General features: G+C 45.1%; 1 protein-coding gene across 3 annotated transcripts in view; it reads left to right on the top strand.

Moving 5' to 3' along the window:
* Nucleotides 1-18,538, top strand: part of WWC1 (WW and C2 domain containing 1) — a 153,866-nt gene that overhangs the window by 60,910 nt on the left and 74,418 nt on the right. For all 3 annotated transcript variants that reach the window (XM_027033974.2, XM_053226680.1, XM_027033980.2), the window contains one exon: nt 11,471-11,580. In XM_027033974.2, coding sequence (XP_026889775.1) covers nt 11,471-11,580 — 110 coding nt within the window. Of the gene's footprint in view, nt 1-11,470; nt 11,581-18,538 lie in introns of those variants that run through there.

Here is an 18,538-nt window from a genome sequence, read left to right as displayed (position 1 = left end):
TGCTGATTGTGGAGCCTGCTCGGGACCCTCTTTCTCTCTCTCTGCCCTCCCCCCTCTCAAAATAAATAAACTTAAAAAATAAATAAATAAAGTCCCTGCAGTTATGAGGTAGAGGAGGCTATAGGTAGAGGAGGCTTAGGACCCACTGGTGGGTCCTAGTATGGTACCAGGACCAGAAATATCAGCATTACCTGGGAGCTTGTAGCAAATGCAAATTCTCAGCCCTGCCCAGAATCAGAAACCTATTGAATCAGAACCTGGGTGGAGGGGTTTGCAACCATCTGTGGGTTACCAAGCCCTCTAGAGGATTCTGATACAACTCAAGGTTGAGAACTACTGCTGTATATAATAAGGAGATGTCAGGAGGGGTGCTCATAGAATGAGTGAATATAGACACCAGAAACTGGGGGAGGAGTCAGGAAATCTGGGTGCCTAGGAGAATCTCCTTCTTTGTGGCTGTGTGACCGTGGACAAGTACTTAGGGCAGTCTTGGAAACTCAGTACTGAAAAACCCCTTAGCAATCACTGTGTCATCTTTTCATGGTAGGGATGGGGAAATAGTGGCCCAGGATGGGAAAAGGCCATGGCTGCAGTCACTCAGTGGCAGACCTGAGAATTGAGGCCAGTTGGATTTACGTCTCAACTACCTGAGTGTTCCTGGGTGTATCAGCTCACTGCTCTCTGCCTCAGTTTCCACATCTCTAAAATGGACCTGATAGTAGTACTTATAAGATTATCTTAAATTATTATTCTATTGCATTGAATATAGGGTTTTTCTTTCCTTTTTTCTTTACAATTTTATTGAGAAATCAATTATTGAAACACTAAATGGTATGCATTTAAAGAGGCAATTTGATGAGTTTTGACATACATATGTACATCTGTGAACCCATCTTCATAATCAATATAACAAACATTTCCATCTTTGTGCCCCTTTGTAACCCCTCTCTCTTTCCACCTGGATCCACAGGCAAACTCAGATCTGCTTTCTGTCCCGATAGGTTATGTTTTATTTTCCAGAATTTTATATAAATGGAATTATATAGTATAGTCTCTGTTTCCCTGACTTATATCCAGCATAATGTTTCTGAGATTCATATACATTGTTGCATGGATTAATAGTTTGTTCCTTTATATTACTGTGTAGTATTCCATTATATGATATACATTTGTCTATCCATTCAACTATTAATGGACATTTGGGTTGTTCCCAGCTTGGGGTTATTACAAATCAACTCAACATTCATTTTTTTAAGAAGCACCATTATTTCATGTGCCACTAAGAAAGGGAAAATGCTACCAATTAAATTATAATCCAGTGTTTTAAAATTACATAAAACACATATCTCATACTTATTGAAATAAATCTTTCAAACTTAGATTTTTTTTAACTCACATATCACTTTTATACATACAAAAAAACAAAACCCCACTAGATAAACAAAGTAAAGATCCAGGATTCCTAAAACATCTTCCTATTCCAAATCCAGTTCTTTTTTTTTTTTTAATTTATTTTCTTTTAAATCCAGTATAGTTCACATACAGTGTTGTGTTAGTTTCATGAATCCAATTCTTTGGAGTCACTTTTTAACTCAGGATTATTGGTGTCTGTGTTTTGAATAGCTTCCTTGTTACCCTCAAAGTGTTGGTGGTACAGCCTTGTTATAAAGGAAGTCAAAGGCTTTGGTGCTGAGCTCTGAAGCCAGCTAGGCAATCATGTAGAGTTAGCCTACTTTGCACTCCTGCTTGGGGAATGTTGCTAATCGTGTCTGGTCACTGCCTCCTCATCCCTTCCCCACAACCATTTGGTTCCTAGGGGATAAAAGTGCTCCACTGTCCTCTCTGGGATCTTATCCTAAGCCCATGACGTCTTTGATGTCTGTACACAGGCAGGAACACCTCCATCAGGACTGCAGCCTGGCTGACAGTGGAAGATGTCAGTAAGCAGTGGCAAGACACATCCCAATTTCAGAGATGTTAAGATGTATTTTTAAATGTGCAGCTTAGAATCATTGAAATATAGTCTATGTAAGGGAGCCTGAATAGTGCCTGGTACTTTGTAAACCCTCAACAAAATTTAGCATTGATGATGATGATGGTGGTGGTGGTGGTGGTGATGGTAATGATTCAGCATTGGTTTCTTTGTTGGTTAAATAAAGGTGGCAATACCTGCCTCACAGAAATGTTGTGAAGATAAAGGAAATGATTTACTTTATATAGAACATATGGTCCAGTGCCTCATACTTAACAGGATTTCAGCAAAAGATGTTTTCATTCTTGTTTCACTGCAACCACACAATGCTCTTGACCTTTGGGACAGGCAGCCAAATAATAGATTTATGCAGGCTAAAACTGCAAAGGGGGCCTTAAAGATACCATATTACAACTCCCTTGTTTTGCAGATGGGAAGCCCAGAAAGGGTAGGAAACCTGGCTTCTTCTTCCATGGCTAATCTGGTGGCAGCATCAAGATTCAAACCCAGATCTCGTCTTTCCCCTTCCAGTGCTCTAAGTGGTGCTGTCATGGAAGGGGCCACAGATCAAGGCAGGATCCCGGAGAAGCCTTCATAGCCAATTACTTCTAGAAGGACCAGCTCTTCTGGCCTGCATGGGTGGGGGAGGGTCAGAGCTCACAGAACAGAGGAATAGTCAAATTCCAGGGAAGGGTGGGCTATAGTCTCTGCTCTTAGAGCTGGAGCACCTGGGGAGACCCCTAGCTCATGGGACCAGAAGGAGTAAAGCTGGGGGGTGAGTGTCCTCAAGGTCCTGACTACAGAAAGGAGGAGCTCTCCATAGCCTACCCAACAGTACATGCCAAGTGCTGTGTTGAGTCATTCTCATGTACTAATTCATTTAGCCTCTGCAAGAACCCTGCAAGGCAGACTTTCTTAACCATTTTATACCTATGGGGAAACTGAGGCTCAGAGCTGGGGAAGGAATAGGCTAAATTTACACAGCTAAGAAGGACAGAACTGGCCCTTTCTATAGGGCACAGAACTGTCTTAGCCTAGCTCCAATTCAGGAATGAGGATGAAGCTGGGGAGGAGCTGGGTGAGGGACAAACACATAAAGCAGGTGCCCTGTTCTGTTGTGGTGTTGGGCTTTCAGGAAGTTGCCCTCTAATGAGGAAATGGGCAAAACGAAGGGTCCATCTCCCAGCCTTGTCTCTCCATGAGTGGATTCTTGCCCAGTGGTAATTCTCCTTAGTTTTGCAGGGTTAGTTAGCCCAGAAAATACTATCAGTAATTATGTCTTGCAGGGTGTTCAGATTTTCACTGCATTTCATACGGAGCCAAATTCAGCACCAGGTTGGCTTGATCTCTTGGTGTCATGAGTGTGATGCAGGCCTGGGACTGATTCCAGGTTTTAGTCTCTGCTAATGGGTTCTTGGGTGGCTCTGGACAAGTCTTTTCTCTCTGTGCCTCAGTTTTCGCATCATCCTCAGTAAAACAAGGGGGTTGGTTTGTCAGATTCCAGATGTCCTGTTCAGTTTTATCATTCATTAATACCTCTGCATTAGAGGCCTCCTTTGGACAGCAATGAAGATAATAATGAATTGCTCACATTTATTCACTGTATTCCAAATTTCTGTTTTATGCATTATCTCATTTAATTCTCAACACTGTGAAGTAGATCTGAAAGGTACCTTCCTAAAAGGGTAGTTATGAGGGCCAAGTAAGTTAATATACACAAAGTGCATAGAAGAGTTCCTGGCACATAGTGTTCAATAAATGCATTATTATTTTTCCTGTTTTTCACATTTGAAGGCTGGACTGCAGAGAGTTTAAGTGTCTTGCCCAAGGTCATACAGCTTGAAAATGGCAGAGCCTGGATTCAAACCCAGGAGTCTAGCTCCAGAGCCCTGTACTCTCAACCATTACTCTATGCTGCCTTTTGGTAAGACACAAGTTGGAGTGACATGTTATAGAGCAGGGTAAGGTGTTCAGTAAGAGTGCTGCCCCCAAAAGTCATGGTAATTCCACTTTTAAAACAAAGTGCTACAAGCTACTGCTAAAACAAGCTACTGCAGGCTCTAGGCTGAATTTGGCCTTCCGGTAGTCAGTTGGCCATGCCTACTCTAATGCACCATCTGGTTCTCAGGGCCATAATCTTAAATCCCAGCAAGTGGTATGCAGAGGGATAGCAGCATGGATTTATCACTGTGTCAGTGAGCTGGAGGGAATTGGGGAATGGTTAGACCTAGAGACCTGGGGATGGAGGTAGAGGAAGGAGACTGGCCCCAAGAACTCAGTGGGGGCAGAGTGAAGACAATATTTAGCAGGGGGGTAAGCCACTGGTGTGTATGGGAAGGGGGCAACCTAAAGAGGAGAGGAGTGCATGGAGAGCAGTCTGGAACCCTCCCTCCTGCTTTGCTCCTTCCTCATCTTTTCCCCATAAAAAAATTCCAGGAATGGGAGTGGACTAGGCCAAGAAAGCTTCTGGATAAATCAGCCCAACCAAAGTAGGGAAGCAAAGAGGTCTGGGGGCAAAAACACCAGAATGTTGAGACAGGTGTTTTGAGAGTGGAGGGAGGAAGGGAGGGAATTGTTTAAGAGGAGAGCTGGGGAGTTCCTGGTGTAAACACCTCCTCCAGAGAGCAGATTGGGAGAGACAAACCCTTTTTTAATCCAAAAAGGGAGAGTATACGTAGTCCCAGCCCCTCCAGGAAAGGAGGCTGTGGAGTACAGTGCAGGGTGTATTGGCTATTAACCTGGACGATTATTTTGCCTCGGTTTCCCCTTCATGGAAATAGGGATAGAAAACCTAACTCATAATACCAGCTAATGTTGGTTGAAGCCCTGTATGCCATGGGGTCCGCACAGGTCATCTTAACTAGGTCATCATTCTCTACATCCCCACTATACAGACAAAGAAGCAAATTCAGGAAGGTTAGGGTTCATGCCCAAGGACAAAAAGTAAGTGACAGTGCCTGCTTGGGGACACAGGTGGCTGACTGTAGAGCTTGGGAGTTTTAGCCACCATGGGTTATCTCTTGAGATGAAGAATGATGCTGATGAGGATCACTAACACATCTGACCACCTAAGAGGAAAGGTGATGCACAATTCTCACAATGCACAGAGCAGAAAGCCTCTCAACAGATCCCGTTAACAACCCACAGTGACTGAGGGCTTATTACATTCCAGGCCCTGTGCACAGCACTTCATATGGGTTATCTTGTTTGATCCCCACCACACCCTTATGAGATTGGGACTCTAAGTTTCACAGAGAAGGAAACTCCTCCTAAAGAGGTTACGTAGCACGCCTGTGATTGTGGAAGAGGTGGAGCAAAGTTTTCAGACTAGCATGAGTTCCTGAGCCTTTGTGGGTAGTAGCTGACCTGTCTCCACAGTAGCTGTGAAGCCGACCACCTTCTTCTTCCTTCCTGCCTCCTTCAGCCTTTCCTGACGACACCCTGTTTCCCCAGTCTCTCCAGTCTCCCAAACCCTTGGCCTTTCACGTCTGAACAGCTGACCTAGCAGCTTAGTAACCATCCCTACATCCTCTAATTGCCTGTGGTTCACAGCCCCGGGTAGCATAGCCACTTCGTATGCAATCACCAAATGCCATGGGGATGGGTCACTGCCTGTTTTAAGGGTAAGCCTTGGCTCCCTAGCCAGACCCACTTCTCCTGAAGGCAGAAACGAGGCTTATGCAAGTGTTGGAGCCCTCATGGTGTCTGGCATGGGACCAGGCTACTGTGTCTGTGCAGTAAATATGTGTTGCTTGAAGGACTGATGGACAGGAGAGAGAGAGAAGGAGAGCAGAAGGTGAGGCAGGGAGCTTCTCTAGATCACCTTCTGCCACTTGGCACAGGGGTGGCACTTATCAGGGACCCCAGAGCCCTAAAAGTCTGTCCTCTTCACCCTTGTGTCCCTACCACATCGCTTATAACATAAAGATATGTTATGTGGCCTTTTTCCTCCTCAAACTCACCAACATTGTCCCGCCCCAACTGGCCTTTCCCGTTGCTTCCCAGCATCGGGTCTCCGCTCCAAGATCATCTTCTGCAAGAGGCTTCCCTTGACACTCCCTCTCTTCCACCCCCCACCCCATTACCTTTGATCCCACCCCCTTGTATTTTTCTGAATAGCATGAATCTCTGACATGATTTCGGTGACTTGCTTCCTGGTTGGGGTGTGTCTCCTACTAGAATGTAAGGACAGGTCCCTGTCTGTCTTGTCCACTTCTGCATTTGGCATTTAGGAAGTTTCAGCTGTTCTGTGTGCGCAGCTCTCCTAACAAGCTCTGAGATTTTGTCTTCCCCAGACTTGTTAGACGTATGAATGAAGGTGTTTGAACAGAACTGAATTAAAGGAATGAAGGAGGACTTCAAATATTGCACTTTCTTCCTACCCACCCCAGCCTTCAAGGTGCAAAAGGTGAAGGGGCAGCTGTGCTCTGCAGCAGCCTGGAGGTGAGGCTGCGAAGTCAGTTGTGCAATCTAAGCTATGGGAACTATGCGTGTGAAACACCCGGGGCGGACGAGCCGGCTGGCTCATCCTGCCTGAGCTGGGAGGAGAGGTTCCGCTGAAAGTTTGGACAGTTCTTGGCTTAGAATCTGGAGGGCCCTTTAGAAAGTGATCCCGCCCAGCTGGCCCTCTGAGAGAGCCCAGTTGGGGGCCAGCATCCTGCTGGAAGGCCATAATGAGGTTACTGTGGGAAGCATTCAGATTGCTGGGGAAGCATTAAGAACATGAAAGATATGCTACGCGTTCTTCAGTCTCCAGAGAATCACCACCCAGTGTTAGACTTGGCAAAAGGTCTTCCGTTCATTCTCTGAGCTGCCTGCTTAGAAGGGATGCACCGCCTGAATACCGAATGCCAGCCATGGCAATCTGGGAGCCTCTCCCACAGACCGTAGGAAAGCAACACGAAGCTGGAGGAGGGCAAGGAGCCTGTGTTCCTGGACAGGTGTGCCCTTGTGCTCCCTGTAGTGTGATCCCCATAGGGTGATCCTGGCAGAACCTACCTGTCTCCAAGGTGACACATCCGGGCCTCTTTTCCAGGAGGACCTGTTGTGAAACATTCAGGAATGTTTGTGTTCCTTCAGAGATTTGTAATTAAGAAGAGGCAGAACTAGTTTTTGCTTGGCCCTCTTCCCTCTTGCCCCTCCAGCGTTTGGGGCATTTCGATTTCATGATTGGGGTTTTCAGTAGCCCAGGACGTGGAGGCTGGAGACTGCCCTGAAGCTGAAATGGGGTGAATCGCTTCATCAGAGGGTGGGGGCAGGGAGTTCCAGGCAAGCCCCCAAGTCTGGGCCACATCTGAAAGCAGACATCTCTTCCCAGCTCACATTCTTGGCACTTGCCCAAGGGGAAACATTGCAGGCCAGAGAAGCACCCACAGTTTCCCAGGGGGAACTGGTTTAAACAGACCGTTCTTCTCTCTGGCAGGAAGAGTGAATGTGTGCACGTGCATATACGTGTGTGTGTGTGTTTAAATCTTTGTGCAGCTAAAAACACTTCTCTTCATCCTGATTCTCTGAATGACACGTTGCTGCACACTGAATAATTCATCTCCTTCTTGGCATTTGTTCCAGAGAGAATGTTGCTGTCCAGATTTCTTGTAAGTTGCATAGTCTCCCAATAGAAGCTTTTCTCTTTCCCATGGAAGAGCTCTGGGATCCAGGATATCAGCCCTCTGGCTTTTCCCCCAAGATTGCTTTGAGGGGGAACCCTGAATGTCAAACCAGAGCCTGCCTTTCTCCACATGCCCTCTTCTTCTGTCTTTGGGTGCCCTCTTGACTCACTCTTCTTTATCCCTGATGGGCACAGTTTCTGTGTTTGCGGCAAGTAGAAGTCCACCTCTCAGAGCCTCCTGTAGGATATCTCTATGACAGTCACATTACTGATGTTTGCGCTTACTTATCTCAGTTCTGACTCCTCAGTGTCGAAGGCTGGAATGATCAGCCGGGTGTATGGTTTTCTGGAAAAGTGATGCATTTTGGTGTTGCAGACCTGCCCCATCTCCAGTCCTCACCCTCACAGAGAGTTCAGTGAATCACTGGTATTGATGACTTGGATGACTTTGAAACATTTGATTGTCTTTTCATTAAGCAGCTGTGGATTATCCAATGTGTTGAACATCTTCGTACCAAGGCACAGGGGGCTGAAGGTGCAAATATACCAAAGCTCCAGTGCCTTTTGCCTACTTCAGACTTGCCCCTGATGGTCCAGAGTCGTCATCTGTATCTCTGGCATAGCCTACTTTGTGTTCCAGATTGTTCTTGGTCTTGTTAATTTTTATGAGCAAAGCTCAGGTTTGGGAGTCAGGTAGTGGGGCTTCAGGTTATACTTCTGTGGTTTACTAACTGTGTGATATTGAGCATGTTTTCTCATTCGTAAAATGAAACAATAGTGCCTACTACCCAGAGAGAGAACATGACATATATAACTTGCTTTCTAGGCTTAGATTTAGCCATTATTAAATAGTTTAATTACACTGATACATGAACATTACAGAGAAATTAGTAAAAGAAATTACATTAAAATCTGTGTACCAAGGTAACATTTTAATGTACATCTTTCTAGTTTCTCTTCCATATGTGCTGCCAAAGTGAGCACCCCGTTTCTCTCCACACACGCATGCAATATGCACACACACTTGCACACAAATTTTTAGGCAAAATATACAATAGTAGTATCCTGTCAATTTTCTCTTTCAACAGTGTTGTTCTCATAATATATTGAGAGCATCCTTCCATATTAGCAAAATGTAGAACAATACATTTATTTTTCATTCCTACATATTCATTATTACAGTCACCCATTCCACAAATATTTATCAAGCACCAGTTGTGGGGGACACAGGAATCTGTTGCTTAGATGCACCATTGATGAAAGCATTTAATTAATCCCTAGGGAGGAATTTTGAAAGGTGATGATCCAGGGGAACTGTCAGAAAGGGACGTATCTTTTTGGTTTTCTGGGTGGCAAAAGGTATATATAGTAAGATTCATATCTCTGCAGCCAGGCTGGCAGGCAAGGCTTTCAGGGCAGAGGGCAGAGAGAAGAATGAGTCAGAAAAAGAGGTCTGACTCTAACATTCCTGGTCCCTCACAGATTTTTCTTTCCTCAGTAAGAGAGTAACTCTCCGTGGAGAGGTATGCCTGTGTGTGGACTTTTTCTTCAGAGGCTCTTTCAAAGATTTGCTGCATAAAATGTTGTTGGATGAGATTTGGCTCTTGGAGTTCACTGGTCTTCATTGTCTGTAAGGGAGAACCACTTGGTGAAGTTTGAGGAGAGGGAGGCACTATGGGATGTGGCCTTTTGTTTCTGAAGTCTGGGCAGGGCATGCGGTGGTGGTGGTGGCATGGGCTGAAGACCGCTTTGCAGGACTTCTATCCAGACTGGCACAGGTGTACCTGAATGAGGAGTATCGTCTGCTGAGGGAAGTCCCTATCACCTGTGTGTCTTCTCCATTTTTCCCTGCTTTGACTCCAAGACAGTGGCTTGTGATTTTTCCATGGGGCTCAGGAGATGCACTGAAGATGTCAACTTTCAAAAGAACTCTTGAGCTCACACACAGCAGGAGTTCTGGAGACACATTTCCTTGCTTGAAATCCCAGTCTTGTCATTGACTTGGAGAATGTTATTTAGTCTTTCTTAGCCTCAGTTTCCCCTTCTGGGAAATGGAGATAACAATAACTGATGTTTTGTGAGCACTCATTCACACCAGTATCTGTGCTAAATGCTCTTAAAACATGACGTTAGTTAACCTAACCTGGACAGTTATTATTATCCCACTTTTCAGATACAAATACTAAGGTTCAGAGAAGTTAAATAAGTTGCCAAACCCACACAGCCAATATAAGTGATGCTTATTGAATCCTTATTTGACGGTGCTTAGTCTTTTGCATATCATATTTACCTCTAGCCTCACCCTCATCATCTCCCACAATGCAGCAGTAACTTACTGACTAACGGAAGCTTTTGGAATCTCCATTTATTCAGTAGGTATTTTTCGCAGCCTTCCTGACCTTGGATATGTAGTGGCACGTTGGGCACACCACATTCTGTCCACCAGAGGCTTTTTCAGTGTTTCTTTTCTCCCACATATGTGTGTGTGTGTGTGTGTGTGTGTGTGTGTGTGTATAGTAGTATAGTGTATATATATATCTATTGTGTGTGTGTGTGTGTGTGTATACACACACACACACACATATATTTTAAATGTTTATTTTTGAGAGGGCAAGGGGAGGAGTAGAGAGAGAGGGAGACAGAGAATCCCAGGCAGGCTCCATGCTGTCAGCACAGAGCCTGACACAGGGATTGAACACATGAAGTGTGAGATCATGACCTGAGCTGAGATCAGGGGTGAGATGCTTAACCAACTGAGCCACCCAGGCACCCCTCCCCTATATATTTTGCTTTAAATCTGAGCTGGAGTGGTTATAGGAAAGGAGATTGCACAGTACAGGAGAGAGGGTAGTTTTCTGAGGCTTGGAGGGAAGGTCTTGATCAGAAATGCTGGACCCTATTTCAGTCTATTTTCTTCCTGTCCTGTCGTGTGTAAGCTAGCCACTCTATCCAAAGGGTGACGAAACAGAGCCCTGTGGCCTTCCAGGACTCTGAGGGCTTGGGAACAGACTGGAGAGAGAGAACATCTGAGTATGGGTTTTAAGCAGAGGCAGTAATAGGAGAAACCAAAGGGGCTTTTTGGAGGGGCCACTCAGGCTGATTGGCTGTAGGTTCGTGGCTCCTTGCACTCTGACTGAAATGCTTAAACGATGGTTTGTGCTGTTTTCCAGCCTTGACAGGCCTTAGTTCATTTAGTTGGATGATTTGTCTGTCTGACTTAGCCACCAAGTGGGTGATTACCACCACTGAACACCAAAATGGGGTCTTAGAGAGTGGTTATTACCAAAAAGATCAGTTTGGCCTGGGTTATCTGGGGAAGGACAGAGGTGGGTATAGGCATTTAGAAACGGCTCAAGAAGCAGATAAATACTGCTTCTGGCCAAATTCATAAGGATGGAACATCTGTCATTCTAGATGCTGCTGTAAGCCAGCTTTCCAGAGGGCAAGTGGGCACAACAGACATAGGGTAGAGCCAGGATGAAGACTGGGGGTGGGGTGGGCAAGTGAGTCACAGATGAAGAAGCCAGTGAGGGCTGGAGTCCCAGTCCAGAAGTGAGACTTGACCTTCGAACCTTTTTCTGCACACTGCCCAGAGATGCAGAAACAGAGGCCCAGAGAAGGAAGCTGACGTGCTCACATCATTCCCAAATCAGTGGCAGAGTTAGGCCTGGAATGCCGAATCCCTGCTTCCCTCCTGGGTGATGTAATCCTGCTGCTGCTGCCATGCACTCACCTTCCTGGGGGCCTTGGGCACAGCAGAGTTGGGGTCAGTGCAAAGTCTGTGGCTCTGCTGGGTCAATCCAGAGGAGTGGGGGCCTGAGAGAAGCAGTGAATTGCAGGGCTTTGGGGACCTTGGGCTGATGGAGTGTGTTTCTCCTCTCCCTTGCCAGGTACACCAAACCACTCACCTTTGCTGACTGCATTAGTGATGAGTTGCCACTAGGATGGGAAGAGGCGTATGACCCACAGGTCGGAGACTACTTCATAGACCACAACACCAGTAAGTTCCTGTCCAGCATCCCTTCCCCATCTTGCACCCCATCCCTCTACCTCCACACCCACCCCCCAAGTCTGGAAGAGCTGCCGGCAGAGGCTCTTGAAGCCAGATTGTGTTTTGTTTTATATAGAGTGAGATGGAGATGTCGATGTAGATATAGATAGATAATGTATGCTCGTACAAAATAACCATTTAGAAGGATTTTAAATAGAATCTAAAACTCTCCCCTCACAACCCATCTCCCCAATTTTACAGAAGCAACCACTGCTAATAATTTCTTGTGTATCATTCCAGAAATACTCCGATTGTATGTTTGTGTGTATATGCAGATATCCTTTTCTTTAACATATACCAATTTTTCAACGTTTATTTATTTTTGGGACAGAGAGAGACAGAGCATGAACGGGGGAGGGGCAGAGAGAGAGGGAGACACAGAATCGGAAACAGGCTCCAGGCTCTGAGCCATCAGCCCAGAGCCCGACGCAGGGCTTGAACTCCCGGACCGCGAGATTGTGACCTGGCTGAAGTTGGACGCTTAACCGACTGCGCCACCCAGACGCCCCTAACATATACCAATTTTTGTGCGTACAGATTTTTTTCCATGTAAGGCAGATGTGTCATTGTCATTACCAGACCAGAGCCCCGGCATGTCCCTAGCAGCATGCATACATGTGTGTCCATAGTGGATTGGTATCAGTTGTGGTGTCTCTAGCTCATTATAGTGGTCAGCTGACCTTTGCTTCATGTACATGATCCAAGTATCCTGATCCAGAGTAAAGATTCCTAGTGTCTTTGTCTCTGAGGCAATGATGTAAGAATAGGTTGAAAAAGGGACAAGCGTGTTGTCTAACAGGTGGAGGAACCCAGGTCACGGTCCCTGAGCCAAGGAGACTTAATGGGTATTTGGGCTTCATCCTTTTTTTTTTTTTTTTTAATTTTTTTTTTTAACGTTTATTTATTTTTGAGACAGAGAGAGACAGAGCATGAACAGGGGAGGAGCAGAGAGAGAGGGAGACACAGAATCTGAAACAGGCTCCAGGCTCTGAGCTGTCAGCACAGAGCCCGACGCGGGGCTTGAACTCACGGACCCTGAGATCATGACCTGAGCCGAAGTCGGACGCTTAACCAACCAAGCCACCCAGGCGCCCCTGGGCTTCATCCTTTGTACACCTTCTTGGCCAAGATTATGTCCTGTCCTCTGAAATTCACTGCCCCACGTGTCCATGCCTGTCTTGCTTCCAGCCTTCTGAAGTGTAGGATTCCCTTTGTCCTGTCAGGAAAGAGGTGAATGGAATGAAATGGGATGTGCCTGGCCAGGCCTGAAGGCTGAGAATAGGGCACGAGATCCTAGTAGCCTCTGTTTACTGACCACACAATCTGTGCCATGTGCTGGAATAGACACCTGATAGACGCCTTCTCACTTAATCCTCCTGGCTCCCCTGAGGGGTGTTAGGATGATTATCCCTGTCTTATAAATGCAACTTAAAGGTCATCACTGACTGCTTGACACTCAGGGCTAAAGCACAGCAGAGCTGGGATTCGAACTGCTACTAGGGAGCCGAGTGTGCTCCCCAATTCGCTTTCTCCTCCAAGTTCAGTAGCACCTGGCTATGCCTCTGTCGTGCCCCTCATCACTCTGTGGTATAACCATTTGCCTGTTGTAAAGCAGGGCAGTGTCTAATTCATCATGCCGCCCCAGGCCTGTGCTTGGTAAGGCACATAGTAGGTATGCACTTAATCTTTGCTAAATAGGAAAGGGCATACGTGCATGAACTCATGACTAAATGGATGAATGAGCAGACTTCGTCGGCACCAAAGTGTAGACAAGTTTCTGAGAGACAGCTAATGACATTAATTGCATTGTTGGGGGTAGCAGAGGTTTTTATTAGCGCTCACAATTGCATGCTAGAGAATGAGAAGTAAATATGCCTAATTGAGTGTGTACAGGGAATGAGGTTAATGCTTGGAGGGCTGCACGGTATGCTGGGTTCAACAGTGATGTATAGGGACCCAAACCAGTCTACTCCTTGTGTCTAATTACTGAGTTCATCCCCCTCATTAAAATCTGATGGCAAGAGCAGTATTTTAAGGTGCTTCTGGGAGTTGTTGGAGAAATAGAAGGCAGGAAGGAATAGCAAGCAGTGGCAGAGTTTACTCTTGAGGAGATGATGGCAGAAATGGGATGTATGGGTGGGTAAGTAAATGGGGGCCACAATAGGAAGAATTCTGACAGTTTTACCAGCTCTCAGACCACTGGGTGCCTTTTGCTTTGAAGGTGTCCTGGTTGGATGGAGGGCACCACCTTCTGCAGATGGAGCCTGTGTGGGGTACAGGTGGTGGGAGTGTGACCCTCGAGGCCTAAGCATTCAGAGCCGGGGACTCAGACCAGTCCTCTGTGTGTGTGTTGTTCACAGACTGAAATTACCTTCTCCAGTTATAAACATAAGAGAATTGAATAGGTTCAATCCACTGTCCAGCATTCATTCATTCAGCAAATATTCACTGACTATCTGCAATGTTCCAGGCACTGTTCTTGGAACTTGGGATACATGAGAGTGTTTGTAATGGCAGTGATTCTGGCCCTTAGAGAGCTTTCATTCTGGCAGAAGAGACAAAAAAATAACACAAATAAGCATATTATGTAGTACATTAGACAATTAAAGTATTACAGGAGAAAGAAAAAGAGTGTGGGCTGAGACGTGCTGGGATGAGTTTGAGGGTGGTGGGGAGGGACAGTGGCCATGGTCTTCAGGAAGAAGACCTGGTTGAGAAAATGAGATTTGAACTAAGACTTGAGGGAGATAAGGGGGTCTTTCAGGTAGAGAATTGTTAGAGCAAGAACTCTGAGTAGTGGCCACGTTTAGCTTGCATGGGGATGACAAGGAGGCAGGTGTGCACATGGCAGAGTGAGTAAGGAAGCCGGGAGAAGGACCTCAGGCCAGAGAGTTGCAGGGCATAGATGGGGTGGTGGTTTGCCTTAAGGGCTCTAGCTTTTTGCTCCGTGTGAGATGAGAGCCATTGGAGAGTTTTCAGCTGATGAGTGGCATGATCTGCTTTATGTCTTAAAAGGGCCACTCTGGCTGCTTTGCTGAGAATAGAACTTAGTGGAGCAAGGACAGAAGCAGAGAAGCTTGTGAGAGATGATTGCAGTCATCCAGGTGACTGAGGGCAGTGCCCCAGACCAAGGCCTTGGTGGTAGAGGTAGTGAAAAGTGGCCAGATGTGGATGTATTTTCAAGGTAGAGACAACAGGATTTCTTGGTAGACTGCATATGGAACATGAGAGAAAGAGGAATGAATGGCCCTCATGGGGCAGAGCAGCTGGCAGGATGGAGTTGCCATTTATTGAATGGAAAAAACTAGAGTATTGGGTGTAGGGAGGAAAATGATTTTGGACATGTCGAGTCTTCTATACCTGTTACACATCTAAGACTTGAGGGAGAAGTCTGGTATGTTTGATGGAGGAATCTGGAGTTTGGATAAGAGATCTGGGCTAAAGCTAGTTGTCTGGGAGTTGTTGGCATACAACACAGTAGTATTTAAAGACATGAAGCTAGCTGAGATCACCAAAGGAGTAAATCAAAGAGAAGAGGGCCAAGGAATGAGTCTTGGGGTTCTCAGATAGTAAATCAAAGAGAAGAGGACCAAGGAATGAGTCTTGGGGTTCTCAGATAGTAAGTGGGTGCAGAAAGGAGAAAAACGTGAGGAGTGACCAGAAAGGCAGAAGGAAAACCAGGCCATCCTGAAGGAAGCATGTTGAGGAGAGTGTCGTCAGCCCTGTCAGATGCTTCTGATGGGTCAGATATGAAGACTGAGATACACCCAACTTTCGAGGGAAGCTGTGGACAAGGACTCAGGGCAAAGGCCTGACTGGAGTGAGTCTGAAAGAAGACCAGGGGTAGGGGTGGGGGAGCAGCGCCTGAGGTGGCTCAGTCAGTAGCTCAGGTCATGATCTTAGGGTCATGGGATCGAGCCCCATGTCAGGCTCCTTGCTGAGCGTGGAGTCTGCTTAAGATTCTCTCTCTCTTTCTCCCTCTGTCCCTCTCCCTCGCTTGTGCACTCTCTCTTTATCTATATCTATATATAGATATAGATATGTAGATAGAGAGAGAGAGAGAGAGACAGACAGACAGACAGAGGAGTGAGAACCAACAAATATAGACAACTGTTTCCAAAATATAACCCATTTCATTATTTCAGATGTGAGTGTTCAGTACTCCCACAGACTGTTTCCATCCATCATGATTAGATGGTTTTTGTGTTTTGGGTTTCTTTTTAAGTTTATTTATTTTGAGAGAGAGAGAGAGAGAGAGAGAGAGAGAGTGCACATGAGCAGGGGGAGGGGCAGAGACAGAGGGAGAGAGAATCCTAAGCGGGTTCCACACTGTCAGCACAGAGCCTGATTGCGGTGCCCCAGACCCGCAGGCCCACAGACCTCACAAACTGTGATATCATGACCTGAGCTGAAATCAAGAGTTAGACACTTAACCAACTGAGCAGCCTAAGCACCCTTGATTAGATGGTTTTAATCAGGGATCAAATTATGTGTTCTAGTGTTTTCCCTTCATATTGTGTTATGAGTATTTGAGAGATGCCACACAGTTTTCATATTGTCATTTTTAGTACATCAAATGAATGTAATCAATACATTTTAACACATAAAACAAATGCACCATAATTACCCCTATTGCTGACCTCCTGCACTATTTCCATCTATTTGTTATAAATAAATAGGGGGAGAATCATTATTCATATTGCTCCTCTCCTTTGCGACAATTTCCTAAGTTTATATTTCCAAATATAGGATTACTAAGCAAGAGACTATGAACATTTTTGAGACTTCTGACACATATTCGTTCCTAAATTGATAAGAACTTCCAAAAGACTGTATCAACCTGTATTGCCATAGGCAGTAAGGGTACTGTTATCCTCATGCCTTGATCAGTAAGGGGTGATTTTCATTTCCTTATTTCTTGATAAATTCATTATACGTTTAAACTGTTGCTTCACTGCTTTTCATTTGCATTCCTTTGCATAGTAACAAGGTTGGGCATTCTCCAGATGTTCAGCTGTTTTTAAGACAATTGTTGTTAAAGCCCTTGGAGAATGCACTAGCATTAGCCGTGTGGGTATGCGTGTGGTGTGTGGAGGAGGTGGTGTGTGGATTATATGCAGAGCTTGTGAGTGTGGAGAACGTGTGTGGAATACGTTTGTAGATGGAGGTTTGGAGCACGAAGGAGGATAGAGAAGGGGTTCTCAGTGATGGCTGCGCTTAGCTAAGTGTTGGCAGTAGCTGCCTTCTGGGGAGGAGAGCCTGAGAGGGAAGAGGATGGGGTAATGATGTTTTATGTAGCCAGGTGTGTAAAATGCTCAGTGATTAAACTGTGCCCATGTATAGCTTTAATTAAAAAAAATGAGAACTAAAAAATAACTAGCCGAGGTGATCTCAAGGATCCTGCCTGATGTAAAGATATCTATTCAAATGTGATAGACTCAGGAAGGAGGGTACCAGCAGAAGAGGCTGGGCCTGGGGGGACCCTCTCAGAGTCTGACTAATACAGGACAAAGGCTGTTAACACAACTCCCTAGACACCCCTGGGAACTTTTGAAAAGCCCGGTATCCTAAAGGACAGTCTTTTCAATAGTTGCTGGTCCACATGGAAAAAAATACACCCACTTCTGTCCCCCACCTCACACCGTGTATAAAAATAAACTCAAAATGACCATAGACCCAAACATAAAATGGAAAACTAGAGAACATCTAGAAGAAAACATAGGAGAAAAATCTTCAAGATTGTAGAACAGGCAAAGATTTTTTGGGGGGGGGGGGGGGGACAAGACCCCAAAACCACTAACTATAAAAGAAAAATTGATGAATGGGGCTTCATTGAATTTAAACCTCTATTGTTCAAAAGACACCAGTAAGAAACTGAAAAGGTAAGCCACAGGTAAGGAAAAAATACTTACAATATTTAGATCTAACAGAGGACCTATATCAAGAATATATAAAAGGACTCCTATCTTAAAATAGTAAGAAGCCCAGCAACCCAATAAAAAAAATAAGAAAGAGATTTAAAAAACACTAAAGACATACAGATGGCCAATGGACACATAAAAGTATGTTTCCATCATCAGTCCTTGGGGAAATGCAGATTTAAACTGCAGGCGAGTACCACAGCATACCCACTATAATGACTGAAATGAAGATTAACAATACCAGTGGTTGGCGAATATGGAAGAATTACAACTCCACTAAATTAGTGGTGAGAATGTAAATTGGAACAGCCATTTTGGAAAACAGTTTTTCTATTCTTTTTTAATGTTTATTTATTTTTGAGAGGTGGGGGGTGGAGAGGACAGAAGATCCAAAGTAGGATCTGTGCTGACAGCAGAGAGCCCGATGCAAGGCTTGAACTCATGAACTGTAAGATCTGACCTGAGCCGAAGTCACACGCTTAACTGACTGAGCCACCCAGGCGCCCCAGTTTGCCAGTTTTTTTTTAATAAAATTCAACATATGCTTACAATACAACCCAGCAATTCCATTGCTGGATAATTTTAACTAGGAGAAATGCAAATATATGCCCATACAAAGATTTGTGTATGCATGTTCATTACAGCTTTTCATGATAATCCCAAACTAGAGAGAGACAACCTAAAGGTTTTTCAAAAAGTGAACTGTGATATATTCATACAATAGAATTTTATTCAGCAGTAATAAGCAAGTCACTGATACAACATAAATGAGTCTCAAAGCCTTATGCTGAGCATAAGAAGGAAGGCTCAGAGATCATACACTTATGCATCCATCGATAGGAAGTTCTGAATAGGCTGAAGAGGAGGGAGGAGGTGGGTGGGAGTAACAAGGAAAGAGTACAGGAATCATTGAGGTAAAGGGAACATTTTACCCATCGATTTAAGCGATGGTTTATGGTGTATACATTTGTCAAAACATATCGAAC

The sequence above is a fragment of the Acinonyx jubatus genome, chromosome A1 (assembly GCF_027475565.1).
Source record: "Acinonyx jubatus isolate Ajub_Pintada_27869175 chromosome A1, VMU_Ajub_asm_v1.0, whole genome shotgun sequence".
NCBI lineage: Eukaryota > Metazoa > Chordata > Mammalia > Carnivora > Felidae > Acinonyx > Acinonyx jubatus.
The sequence above is the reverse complement of the archived record's forward strand: the minus strand, read 5'-3'. Positions and strand labels throughout refer to the sequence as shown.